Source organism: Sinohyriopsis cumingii, chromosome 15 (genome assembly GCF_028554795.1).
Source record: "Sinohyriopsis cumingii isolate HCF-2022 chromosome 15, ASM2855479v2, whole genome shotgun sequence".
Classification (NCBI taxonomy): Eukaryota; Metazoa; Mollusca; class Bivalvia; order Unionida; family Unionidae; genus Sinohyriopsis; species Sinohyriopsis cumingii.
This window is the reverse complement of record NC_142975.1, coordinates 14,600,588-14,613,228: the sequence shown is the minus strand read 5'-3', so window position 1 is coordinate 14,613,228 and position 12,641 is coordinate 14,600,588. Positions and strand designations below refer to the sequence as shown.

The following is a 12,641-nucleotide window of genomic DNA, read 5'->3' as shown; positions in this document are numbered from 1 at the left end:
TCATGATAACAACTGCCAATTTCTCAAAGACTATTGGGTTTGGAGAACATATTAGAGTCACTGATTAGATACAAAAATTTGGATACTTTGCCAGTTTTGTAGAAGAATATAAATCACGTCAATTGGAATAAATGACTATAAAGAATCTATATTCCATGTCACTTGAGATCAGTAAGTCATGAGAACATTGTCATATAATCACATGTCACTTGAGATCAGTAAGTCATGAGAACATTGTCATATAATCACATGTCACTCGAGATCAGTAAGTCATGAGAACATTGTCATATAATAACATGTCATTTGAGATCAGTAAGTCATGAGAATATTGTCATATAATTACATGTCACTTGAGATCAGTAAGTCTTGAGAACATTGTCATATAATCCCATGTCACTTGAGATCAGTAAGTAATGAGAACATTGTCATATAATCCCATGTCGCTTGAGATCAGTAAGTCATGAGAACATTGTCATATAATCTCATGTCACTTGAGATCAGTAAGTAATGAGAACATTGTCATATAATCCCATGTCATTTGAGATCAGTAAGTCATGAGAACATTGTCATATAATCCTATGTCACTTGAGATCAGTAAGTAATGAGAACATTGTCATATAATCCCATGTCACTTGATATCAGTAAGTAATGAGAACATTGTCATATAAATTAACTATGATGCAAGACTTTCCTGGTAAATGTAACATTTCTTTCAATTTTGGATCTGAATATTGGGCTTACTTTTCTGCAAAATTGTCAAAATGTCAACATTTGTATCTGACTAATCATATACCTAAAATCAGCTCAGTGAATCAAACAAATAAAAATTGTTTCTTTTCCTGATATCCACCATCATTTCAACAAATGATGTAGACCCGGTTGTAGAATGTCCATCATATTCCATGAAAAACGATGGAAAACCCTGAACAATTCTAGCATGGAAAACGCTGGAAAATTCTAGCATGGAAAACGCTGGAGTATTTGGACTAATATTCCAGCCTATGTCCAGGGTAGGCTGGAAAACCCTGGACAATTATAGCATGGAAAATGCTGGAGTATTTGGACTAATATTCCAGCCTCTGTCCAGGGTAGGCTGGAAAACCCTGGACAATTCTAGCATGGAAAACGCTGGAGTATTTGGACTATATTCCAGGCTATGTCCAGGGTAGGCTGGAAAACCCTGGACAATTCTAGCATGGAAAATGCTGGAGCATTTGGACTAATATTCCAGTCTTTATCCAGGGTAGGCTGGAAAACCCTGGACAACACTAAAATTTAGCTGAAAATTGTTGAAATATTTTATGAAAACGAGATTTTTTAACAGTGATGCAACTTTTATTTGATGATAATTTCAAGAAGAACATGATCCAAATTACCCCAACCAACTCCTTGTATTGACTGTGATGTTTAGTGACTTTTAAACAAGGGAATAAAAATTAAAAACTATACTTGTCACTGGTAGCTTAATAGGTTGTGCACTAGTATTCAGTAGACAACATGGCTTAAGTTGTCATAAATGTCGCTACACTTCTACTGGTGTGTCATAAAATCCAGATTACTGGCTCCTTAACATCATCCGAGTTTCTAAAAATATGTTCTCTTACTCTAGTTATAGTTTGAATTTATTCTGAAGCAATCTTAACAACAAAATAACAGAAATTCACGCTAATTTCTATCCCAATTTTAATTAAAAAAATTTAAAATATTTTTTTTACACGTGTTGTTTCATAGTTCATTTACCATATTTCTTATTTTTCTGTTGTCACCACTGGAGTCTGTGGAAGTGATGGTACTCTTGATGGTTTAACCAAATTGCAAAGCTTCTGCCTCGCCATCACCTCCCCCAAAGTCATACTTCTCCTTGATGATTTCTGAAATACAAATCATTGTATATTAATGAATAGAATCAAGCAAGATTTCAAATTTATTTCAATCCCATATATATATATATATATATATATATATATATATATATATATAGAGAGAGAGAGAGAGAGAGAGAGGGAGTGAGAGAATGAGAGTTATGCCTGAAACATTTCATGCAATTACAGTACTTTTACAATCCCTGAGGTTGGTAAATGTAATGAGGCACTTGGCTTGATGACTAACTTAATAGGCTTAAAAACCTGTGGTTTCCATCACAAATTAAACTGGCTACCTAACTGCTCCTGTGGCCTAAGTCTAAGTAGTTAGAGCGCCTGCTATGGGTGTGAGAGGTCACAGGTTTGAACCCTTAACTGGTCATACCAAAGACTTATTTAAAAAATGGTACTATTAGCTGCCTCACCTGGTTCTCAGCATTAACCCTTTACCTCATGCAAGCATCTTTTGACGCCTCTACTCCATTCACATGGAAGCACCTTTTGACGCATACTGTAAACATCAGCCATTTTAAGCCGGTTTTCATAGCGCCACCTTTGGGGAAAACCCCCATTTAGATACCACATTCATTTCTGTGAATGACAATTACATCAGATCACATGGTCACTGTTTATGCCCTTGTCGATATCTGCTATTTAAAGTAACTGGGTCATAATCTCCACTCTCCAAAGTGGAGGTCGCGGATTTAATTCAGTACTTACTAAGTTTTCACGATTAGAATCACAACTACGAAAGATTCAATAACTTAGGTAAAGGCTCTGATATTGATGTAGGCAGCAATTAGTTTTTATAAATTATCAAATTCAGATGACTTAGTGATGTAGATGCAGACGACAAATTGTAAATTTCAAGTATGAGAAATGGCAGCTACGATTGGTCACGCGGCCTCACTGACATGACGGTGAATGAGTCCTCTCAAGATTTTAAAGCATGTAAAAAATTCTTCAGTGAAAAATAATTATGCAGCTATAACAATCAGAGTTTAATCTTAAATTTTTCCACACATAATAGATGTGTACCAAAAATGTAAAATGGTTATAATTGCTGTTTAACGTAAAATACACTACATTGCTTAACAGTTGACAGGCAGGCCTATGCGTATGGAGTCGAATAGGTAACAGGTGCTCTATTTATAGCATGCTGCACTTTGTAACTATGCTCTATAAGGTAAACGGTTAAGAGGTTAGTGTTAGGACTGGTCAACCTGGTGTCAAGATAATGTGACTGGGTGGGAGACATTATGCTACATGTCTGTGGCATGATACCCCAGTGCTAGACATCACTATAAATTGCCACACTGCAGACATCATAGCGATGTGACTAAATATTTGTTAAAGCTACGTTACTAAACATCTGAATCACGCACACACAAACTGGCCACCATATACATGCAGTTGTGATTATACCATTTAAACTGAAAGTTGATTTACATTGTCCATTTGAATATTGCCTGTCTACACTATAATGTTTCAAGTAGTAGTTGTGCATATGTTTAAATTTCACAATAATGTTCCAGCCTTAGTGCATAAAAAAAATTTGTTACAATTTGGCATATATTTTGTCATTGTTTAACAAAGTTTAAAACGCATGGTTAATAATTTAAAATATACCATAAATTATTTGAATTCTGGACTGGTCTTGGAGAGGTGGCCTTGTGTGTACTTATTATTGGCTCTTGCCCCAGTTAGTGTCTTGCCAATACATGTATATTCACCAGAATTGTACAGCATTCTGAATAGCAGCTTTGTTAAAATCCAAAATTTCACATATTTCTGCCTCATGCTGGGTGTGAAAAAAATTTTAATCCAAATTTTCACCATGATGATTCATATGCACTAAGTTTCTGATATATTTACTTATCTACAGACACAACTCCAGGTTACAGCTAATGTTCTAGACATTTGAATTTGAAACAAATGTAGTATTACCTCTCGCATGCTTAATTCAAATTAAAAGATTGAAGAATTTCAGTGAAGCTGTCGCCATCAAGTTGTTTACATAACTGTGCCTTGCAACTTTTTTTTCTGAAATTAAAGGACACAGACTAAACAAGTATTTTTGGTGAGGAAAATTGATAATCATTTCCAACAGTTTACAACTGTACATTCTTATTAATTATACAGTAAGCTACTATTAAATATTACTGAAATGGCTGTATATAAATTGGATAGAAAAAAACAAGCCATAATCTGAATTGAAGATTAACTGGAAAAGAGATCTACCGATATATTTCTGAGTCACAGTCTAAAATTAATTAAAACAAATATAACTTATTGCTACAAATAGCACATTGTCTGGAAAATAATAACGAAAATGTAAAAAATACAAATACCAGTCAGATCATTAATAATATCATGGCTGAATAAAATTTAAAGTGAAATTTACAATTTGGAAATGTATATTCGCAAGGCCGGCATGTACCAACTTTTTGAAAGACAGCCATGAGATGACTGGTCATTGTGCATTAGAATAAGTAAAAAATGTTGCCAATTATGTAAACAAAGCTTAAAACATAACACATACCTTTCAATATCCTTACAAGTTTGATGTTTAATTTATGTCTTCAAACAGCATAAAAAAAGAGAAATTGTTCCATAGGATATATTTCGTAATAGCTTTCCGTAAATTTACGTCACGCGAAGTCTTTTGCAGCTAAGGTACTTGGCGGCCGTACAATAATTTTGCTACATTTGGACTGAGTAATGACTTACCTGCAATTTTCGCAATAATACACTCATGGTATCCTTGAATCCACGATAAACCGCCATCACTTTCTCTCCCGTGCGATATTCCTTCATTTCTTTTCGTGGCGAGTGTACATCAGCCATACAGATTATGCCTCCCTGAACGTTGATTCACCCATATAACCAGGGATATTTCTGGTTCAGTGGTCATCTTAAAATCTTGGGATATTTTATATTGTACAATTTCAATGATACTCCAATCGAAAATTGCGCCCAAATTCTAGACTGGTTATCCAACTTGTTTTACGGTGCCAAATTTGGAACCAAAATTTACAGAAACGTTTTTTTTCTTTCTTTTTTTTCTTTTTTACAGAAAATTTGGTTCTAACGTATGAAATCGAAATATGCCGGCTTTTTCAATCTAGTAATTGGTTAAAAAAAATAAGTTCATAATTTTATATCCCATCATAGTCATCTTCATCAGCCATCATCATACGGAACAACCGCGGCTATTTCTGCGTGACAAAAACGTGACTCCGATACATGAAGGCGAATACTTGGGGGGCAGGGTCCAGTTTTTATGTACAAATTTAATGCCGCAATCAGCGACCTAGTATAAAAAAATCATAAAAAATCAAATACACAAGTGAGGTCAAAAAGGCCCATATTTTTAGATACCTATATTAAAACAAAGCATAAGAATAGTATTCACTTGACCAGAGAAGTCGATGGCAGTTCATAGCAGAAGAGGTTTATGCACCCCAACCCCTATTTTATACCTGCATTTTTCACATCCAAATGCCATTTTTGACAGCATGTAGTGCTCACAGTGCAAACGCAAGCCCTTTCCCTGGATGAAAATTTTGAAAAACATTGTCTACTAAATAGTTTGATGCAATTCAGAATAGTTGTCATCCAAGCCGTTTTTGAGATACTAGGCTTGCCTTGAACCCACGTGTCTACTGCTATGGAAGGCTAGCTCTTCTTCCTAGCCAACTATTGGTATTTCACTATCAACATACTGCAGAGCAACTATGGAAGGTGTACATGCCTGACATCAATTTCAAGAACAACACAAGCCCAAAACACCTAGTTCACATATATATCCATATCTATAAATAGTAAACAATAATAGCTGAAAAAGTCACACCATAGCCTGAAGTTAAGAAATTTGCCAGGGGCCAATATACGAAACTGGACCCTGCCACCTTAAGAATTTGGCTAAAAATGGTTTATGTCAAAAGTTGTGTACATATCACATATTTAGACATGATCTAGTACAATGGTATAAAGGAAAATGGTATTATGCTTTTAGAAAAGTTACCTTTTGCGGCAAAAAGCACTGCATTATTTACATTGTGAATTATGACTGACTGCATTTCTTGAAAGATTTCAAATTGTTTGCAACCTACAGTGTGCTTGGTCTTTGTTTACCACCATAGCATCAGTACAAAATCAAAATTCCTTTACAATGTTTCATGAATGTCAAGAAGAGATCTGGAAGTTATAAATTTTAGGAGGGAATAACAGAAATGCTATGTTAGGTGTCAGTGACAGAAGTGAAAAGTTTCTCTAAACTCTTCTAGCAAACTTAAAGAAATCACACATTTAAGTAAATCATGTGCTTTAGAAGTACTCTTAGACTGATATAAAAGAAGTGGTTCCTAACTTTTCATTATCATTCTGGAGATGCTAATAACAACATCAGTGTTGTGTCAGTGCATATTGTGGGGGGAGGGTAATCGCAACACAAGTCTAGCTAGTCTGGAAAAGTCAAAGTTTAATCAATTAACATTAGACAATGCTGGAATATTGATATACTGATGTGTAGGACCCTAAAACTTACAAAGAGTGACATATCAAATAAATTCATTGATACATAGCCAATGAAATTGACCATACATATACAAATTACTCAATACAGTTTAACAGAGAAATTTCTTCTCAGACACCAATTTACTTACAACTGACTTTAATGTTTTCTGGAGTTTACAAAATCATAGTAAATAATAAGATAAGGTATAGAACAAATATTTATAGTGGAAAATCCAGTTAAAGGTAAAAAGCATATCACCAGCTTGGCTTTTGATAAGCACGTACCATAAAAAAACAACTCCTGCAGAAGCTAAGTCTATCCGTCAAAGTCACTCTCTTGTGCACTTAGATCAGAATGAGTATCTGGATGAGATTGAAGCTATTGTTTCTTTCAGCATGACTAACCGATTAATCCTAATCTCTTACTATGCAAACTGACACCTGCAAAAAGAAAAGAAACAAGTGATATTGATGTACTTTTAACATTCAGTGAAAACATAAGACTTTCAGAGGAGAAACTGTATGTGCATTGTCAAATGCATGAAGCTGCCACTTAATTTTAAGCTTTTCCCCCTTTGTTAACTGAACCTAGAAATTTCAAGATATATACATAACACTGAAACATTTTCTATTATCACCCAAGTGTGAGATATGAATCTCTTATGTCAACTTCAGAGTGGGGTCATGAAGGTAGAAACTATGTCGGTGTGCTAAAACTTTCATTCTTCTCACCAAAATATAGCAAGTAATATGCCATATGCATCATGATTTCTAAGACCGTTCCACTGGTGACATTCAATATTCACAACAGTATGTTTATGTATGATTCCTCTGAATTCTATCTGCTCCTGTGGAGTTAAATTACTTTAAAGAATACATGTTGACATGCTATGCAATTGTTTAGGTGTGTCTGTATTGAAATGTGAATAGTATTCATAAAAATAGAGGTGCAAAACCTTGACAGCTACAGAAAGTGCAAGACAATACATTATGGTTACCATTTTGTTCCCATATTTAGTAAGTTATATCCAAAATATGCTATTTTGTCATGATGTAAACAGTTCTCACATGGAGGTACAAAACACAGTTACCTCCCTCTCCAAAGAACATCACATACAACACTAAGTAATATATGGAAAAAGGAAGGAGATATAATAAAGCTAATGCATAAAAATTATTTAAATATACACAAAGAAACAGAAAAGTATAATAGATGTGGCTGACTGCACCATCAAAAAATGATCAATTTTCCTTAAGGTGGCAGGGTTCAGTTTTTATGTACAAATTTAATGCCGCAATCAGCGACCTAGTATAAAAAATCATAAAAAATCAAATACACAAGTGAGGTCAAAAAGGTCCATATTTTTAGATACCTATATTAAAACAAAGCATAAGAATAGTATTCACTTGACCAGAGAAGTCAATGGCAGTTCATAGCAGAAGAGGTTTATGCACCCCAACCCCTATTTTATACCTGCATTTTTCACATCCAAATGCCATTTTTGACAGCATGTAGTGCTCACAGTGCAAACGCAAGCCCTTTCCCTGGATGAAAATTTTGAAAAACATTGTCTACTAAATAGTTTGATGCAATTCAGAATAGTTGTCATCCAAGCCGTTTTTGAGATACTCGGCTTGCCTTGAACTCACGTGTCTACTGCTATGGGAGGCTAGCTCTTCTTCCTAGCCAACTATTGGTATTTCACTATCAACATACTGTAGAGCAACTATGGAAGGTGTACATGCCTGACATCAATTTCAAGAACAACACAAGCCCAAAACACCTAGTTCACAAATATGTCCATATCTATAAATAGTAAACAATAATAGCTGAAAAAGTCACACCATAGCCTGAAGTTAAGAAATTTGCCAGGGGCCAATATACGAAACTGGTCCCTGCCACCTTGACAGAAAAATCAGACATTTTGTTCTCTTTTGATTTATGATTTATCTAAAGAGTTAATATGTATACATCGGATACCAACACCCTGATTTGGATATGTTGGGGAATGATCGGTTTACAGTAAAGTGGTTTTAGAAGACAAAGTTTATGACCAAGCGGCAATATCGTGTCGAGGTGTGGAACACAAATGGAAAGACAACACAAACTGGACACCCAAATATTATAGGTGAGTATAAAATAAACGGAGTCTCGACTTTATCTTGTTTGCCCAAGTATAAACTGACTATATGATCAACCGCCCAACACTATATATGTATGACTGGTAATTAAATTGTAAGCAAGTATTTCAATAAATGTGAAAAGATATACAAGGTCAAAAACAAGTTTCCTCTTGCACCAGTTTTAAAATTAGAGTAGGTATTTTTGTTTTTCAATATGTATGTATATAACTTTCAAAGCAACCTAATTTGTGCAATTTTATTTTAACAGCCATAACCTTGTAATTGTCAGTCTTGGAAATGTTAACTCCAGTGATGCATGTAAGCCCAAACAGGGACTGCTCTGGTATTATGATAAAGTTGTGAATTTCTTGAGTATTTGTAGATCTAGTCCAAAAAGGTCTTTAGGTTACTGCTAAATTTTCAGACTGCTACATATATAAGTAAAATCATAACTTAAGTAACTTAAGCCCTGGAAAAAGAAATTTTGAAAAATTTCATATTAATCTTAGCAAGATTAAAATTTACACAAGTTTTACCATGAAGATGATTTTTGAACGATATGTTAATGTTTTAATCAGTCTGACTGTACAGTCTGTAAACGTTTTAATGCTGTTTGTGTATTACAGGTACTTGCGTTCAGGACAAAATATATAAGCAGTTTGAAGTTAATTCCACAAAGTCCATTCCTAAAAGCACCATGTACTGGAGGAAGAGAAAACAATGGTAATTCCAGGAGTAATAGAGAGTTTTTTTACATTTTAAATAATGTCTGCAGCTGTCTCCCACAACATTGTTTATTTGTGTGAAGATAAGCATTATTCTTTATACATTTGTTCTTACCTAGCACATTCACAGCTTAACATGGCTCATATCTTAAACACAGTTTCATTACCATATCAATAATTTAAGGAATAAACAAATTTCACTACACAACACTAAGTGGAATTTTCAGAGTTCAACAAATTCTGAGTATATGGTGAAATCATTCAGTATTTACAGACAGAATATTCAATGTGCGTGTTTGAACAGAACATTCACTCTGTATGGGTTATCCAACACACCATACACAATATATGCACAATGTACACCATATACAACCAAATCAGCCAATTACAGAAATTCCAGGAAATATCTGATCAGTAATGATTCTTGCAGAACAAGATATAATAATTTATTGTTATGCATTGTCATACTTCAGTTTTTAATTATTTATAAAGTTAAATATAATTTTTACTTTCATTTTCTTATAATGCCCTAAAACGTTATGAAACTTGAGTTGTTTTTCTGAAAACATCACATAAATTTATGAAGTGTATGTTGTATCACAATTACTTTGTATGATTGAGTATATTATTGTGTATCAATTACTTGTCATTTACATGCATTCATTGTGTATCATGTTTGCATTACCCATGTTTAAATGATGCATGCATTAACATTGGATTTGTCGAACTAAACTACTGTAACAGTGTAATATTAACTGTACATATTCAATTCCCACAACAAAACAATAATGTTTGAATGTTAAGATTTTAATATGAATTATAAATGTTCACTAAAATTTGTACTTCTCATTACAGTGTTGTTGATCTAGGTGAATCCAGTTCTGTTGGTCTTGGAGATTATGAAATTGGTGACTGTACATAATACTAACTCTTCAAATATAATGAGAATATCAACAGATGAACCAACTAGATATGGTGACAGTGACATGAGTTTTTCATCTGACTCAGAAGAAAGTATAGAGTTTTAATCAAGTTCAGATGATGAACAGTATCATCAGGTGAATGAAGCAACTCAGTCTTACCCATCCCATGTCACAGATCCCCCACTTTATGTCATAGCCCCATAACAAGATATATATTGTTGTGAAATCACAAAGTCTGAACATGTTATTGTCCTTGGGGCTTTGCCAACAAGACATAATTTGTCAGATGCTAAATATGTGACTTTTTGGACTTAATTCAGTTGCATCTTCCTTCAACAAACACAGGATTGACAATTGTCAAAGATTTGAAGGAAAAATGTGAATTCAGTAAGGAGTATCTCAAATACAATTTTTATTGTGAGATCTGCAAAAAATTGTACTCCGATAAAGAAGAAATGTGTGAAACTCGGGGCTGTATGGGTGTACGTAACTAATAATTATGAGCAAACATCTCTCATGAATGAAGTTGGCTCTGACAAGAAAGAAGACTTCCTTTCGTCATCAAAAATAGGATCGAGTGTCTTCGAGAACCTATTATTGTTGTTGAAATTGGAAATGCCATTTATGGTACTGTTCTCCCCCGTCATCATGAAAAGGACTAAAATGGCTCTCACCATTGCACAGCAGAATTTCATACTTATACACTGTAGTGTCAAGCTCGTGTGGTGAACAGATTTGGACATATTTATGATTTTATATGCACCAGATATTTTCTGGTCAGGATTTAACTAATTTTTCAGGATATCTTTTCATACATGTATAGTTTGTGTTACACCAACATTTTTGTATAGTGATGTTCTTTTGATAATGAACATTTAATTACATATGTGGTACATACAATAAATGATGTACTACTTCAACACTTGTGGTTTGTCTTTTTAAAGCAGGGGTCAAGTGTGTGTGTGTGTATGGTTTAGTTTGATTATTTGACTTGTGTCCTCTATTTCTCAGTATATATTTATCATAGGTTTGAAATAATAGTTTAGTTTCAAGTTAAAAAATCTGTGTTACACCGCAGTTTAGTCACGATTGCTCTTTCTTTAGGTAATTAAAATAATTCTTAGTACCAATCTTGAAAATTGACTAAGTCCTTTTCCAGGGTTTTCCATGCTGAAATTTATCCAAAAAATTCTAAGTCCAAACTGTCCATCCTTTTCCAGGGTTTTCCATGCTGAAATTTATCCAAAAAATTCTAAGTCTAAACTGTCCATGCTTTTCCAGGGTTTTCCATGCTGGAAAAAAATCAGAGTCCAAAATGTCCATCATTTTCCAGCGTTTTCCATGCTGAAAAAAATCAAAGTCCAAAATATCCATCGTTTTCCAGGGTTTTCCATGCTGAAAAATTTCAAAGTCCAAAATGTCCAGCATTTTCCAGGCATGTCCAGCATTTTCCATGCACAATGTCCAGGGTTTCCATGCTAAATTCTGCAGAATATTTCATTTTTCCATCGTTTTCCAGGGTTTTTCATGTTTTTCCATCGTATTCCATCCTTTTCCAGAGTATACGATGGAAAAAGTACAGCCGGGGAGTTATATAAGCAGGTGCTTCAGGTGCTTAAATAGACTAGCACTTAGCTTACATTTTTGTGCATTATGTTTTGTTTTACTTTGCATTGTTTCATGTGATTTCTAAACAGTTATTGCACCAAATACATACACTCTGAATGACATTTTATGACATCGATTTCTTAATCAGTAGAAAATGACTGGGCTGGGCATTTCTTCAAAATTACCATGTTAAACAAAACCTCAAAATCTGCCAAACAACTAGGTTAGCAGTAACTTCATGCTAAACATAGTGTGGGCATGGCATTGAACTTTAACTTAATTAAGCTACATACCAATTACATGACAATTTAAGTATCCATAATATTCAGTTTCCAGCAGGATAACAACCTCAGTCATTGAAACACCACATTAACATATACAAGGTGAGACAGCATTATGAATGGTTCCATCCAATAAGTAACTGACTGAGTTTCTGGGATTTTTTTAAACAGCTGCTCACCTCATCCTCTTGTTTCAATAATGTATAAGTTGATGTGCAGAATCATTCGTGTTTCAACTTTGTTGAAAGCAATATTTTAAACAACAAGAGTTTTGCATGTGGCACAGGGTATGTTCATTTTGTGTCTTTTTCCCATGCATGAACTGACCTTTGACCTAGGAACACAGACTATCATGTCTCTGATGCACAGTCCAGTTATGATGTATAGCTTTGTAAAGTTTTGTAATAATATTTGGTGTAGTTCAAAATGTCATACCCCAAAACAGAAAAAGATCAAACAGAAGCAAGTCACAGAGTTAATAATTCTAAATGCAAGGACTTTATTCATAGAGGCAAGGGTCAGAAGCAAGTCACAGAGTTACAAATTCCCTTGCTATGACTTTGATATTAGAGGTAGGGGTCACAACTGCAGTATGTGACA

At 34.2% G+C, this 12,641-nt stretch overlaps 1 protein-coding gene and 1 long non-coding RNA gene across 3 annotated transcripts in view; one reads left to right on the top strand and one right to left on the bottom strand.

Moving 5' to 3' along the window:
* Positions 1-4,044: 4,044 nt before the first annotated feature.
* LOC149781291 (tumor necrosis factor receptor superfamily member 11B-like) overlaps positions 4,045-12,641 on the bottom strand; it is a 57,347-nt gene continuing 48,750 nt past the window's right edge. For both annotated transcript variants that reach the window (XM_089935378.1, XM_089935377.1), the window contains one exon: positions 4,045-6,821. In XM_089935378.1, the coding sequence (XP_089791504.1) occupies positions 6,795-6,821 (27 nt within the window). In that variant the 3' untranslated portion in view covers positions 4,045-6,794. The remainder of the gene's footprint in view (positions 6,822-12,641) is intronic.
* LOC149781292 (uncharacterized) lies at positions 6,828-11,072 on the top strand. Its single transcript, XR_016414668.1, has 3 exons — positions 6,828-8,509; positions 9,131-9,227; positions 10,085-11,072. It is a non-coding gene; the product is annotated as an uncharacterized LOC149781292 (long non-coding RNA).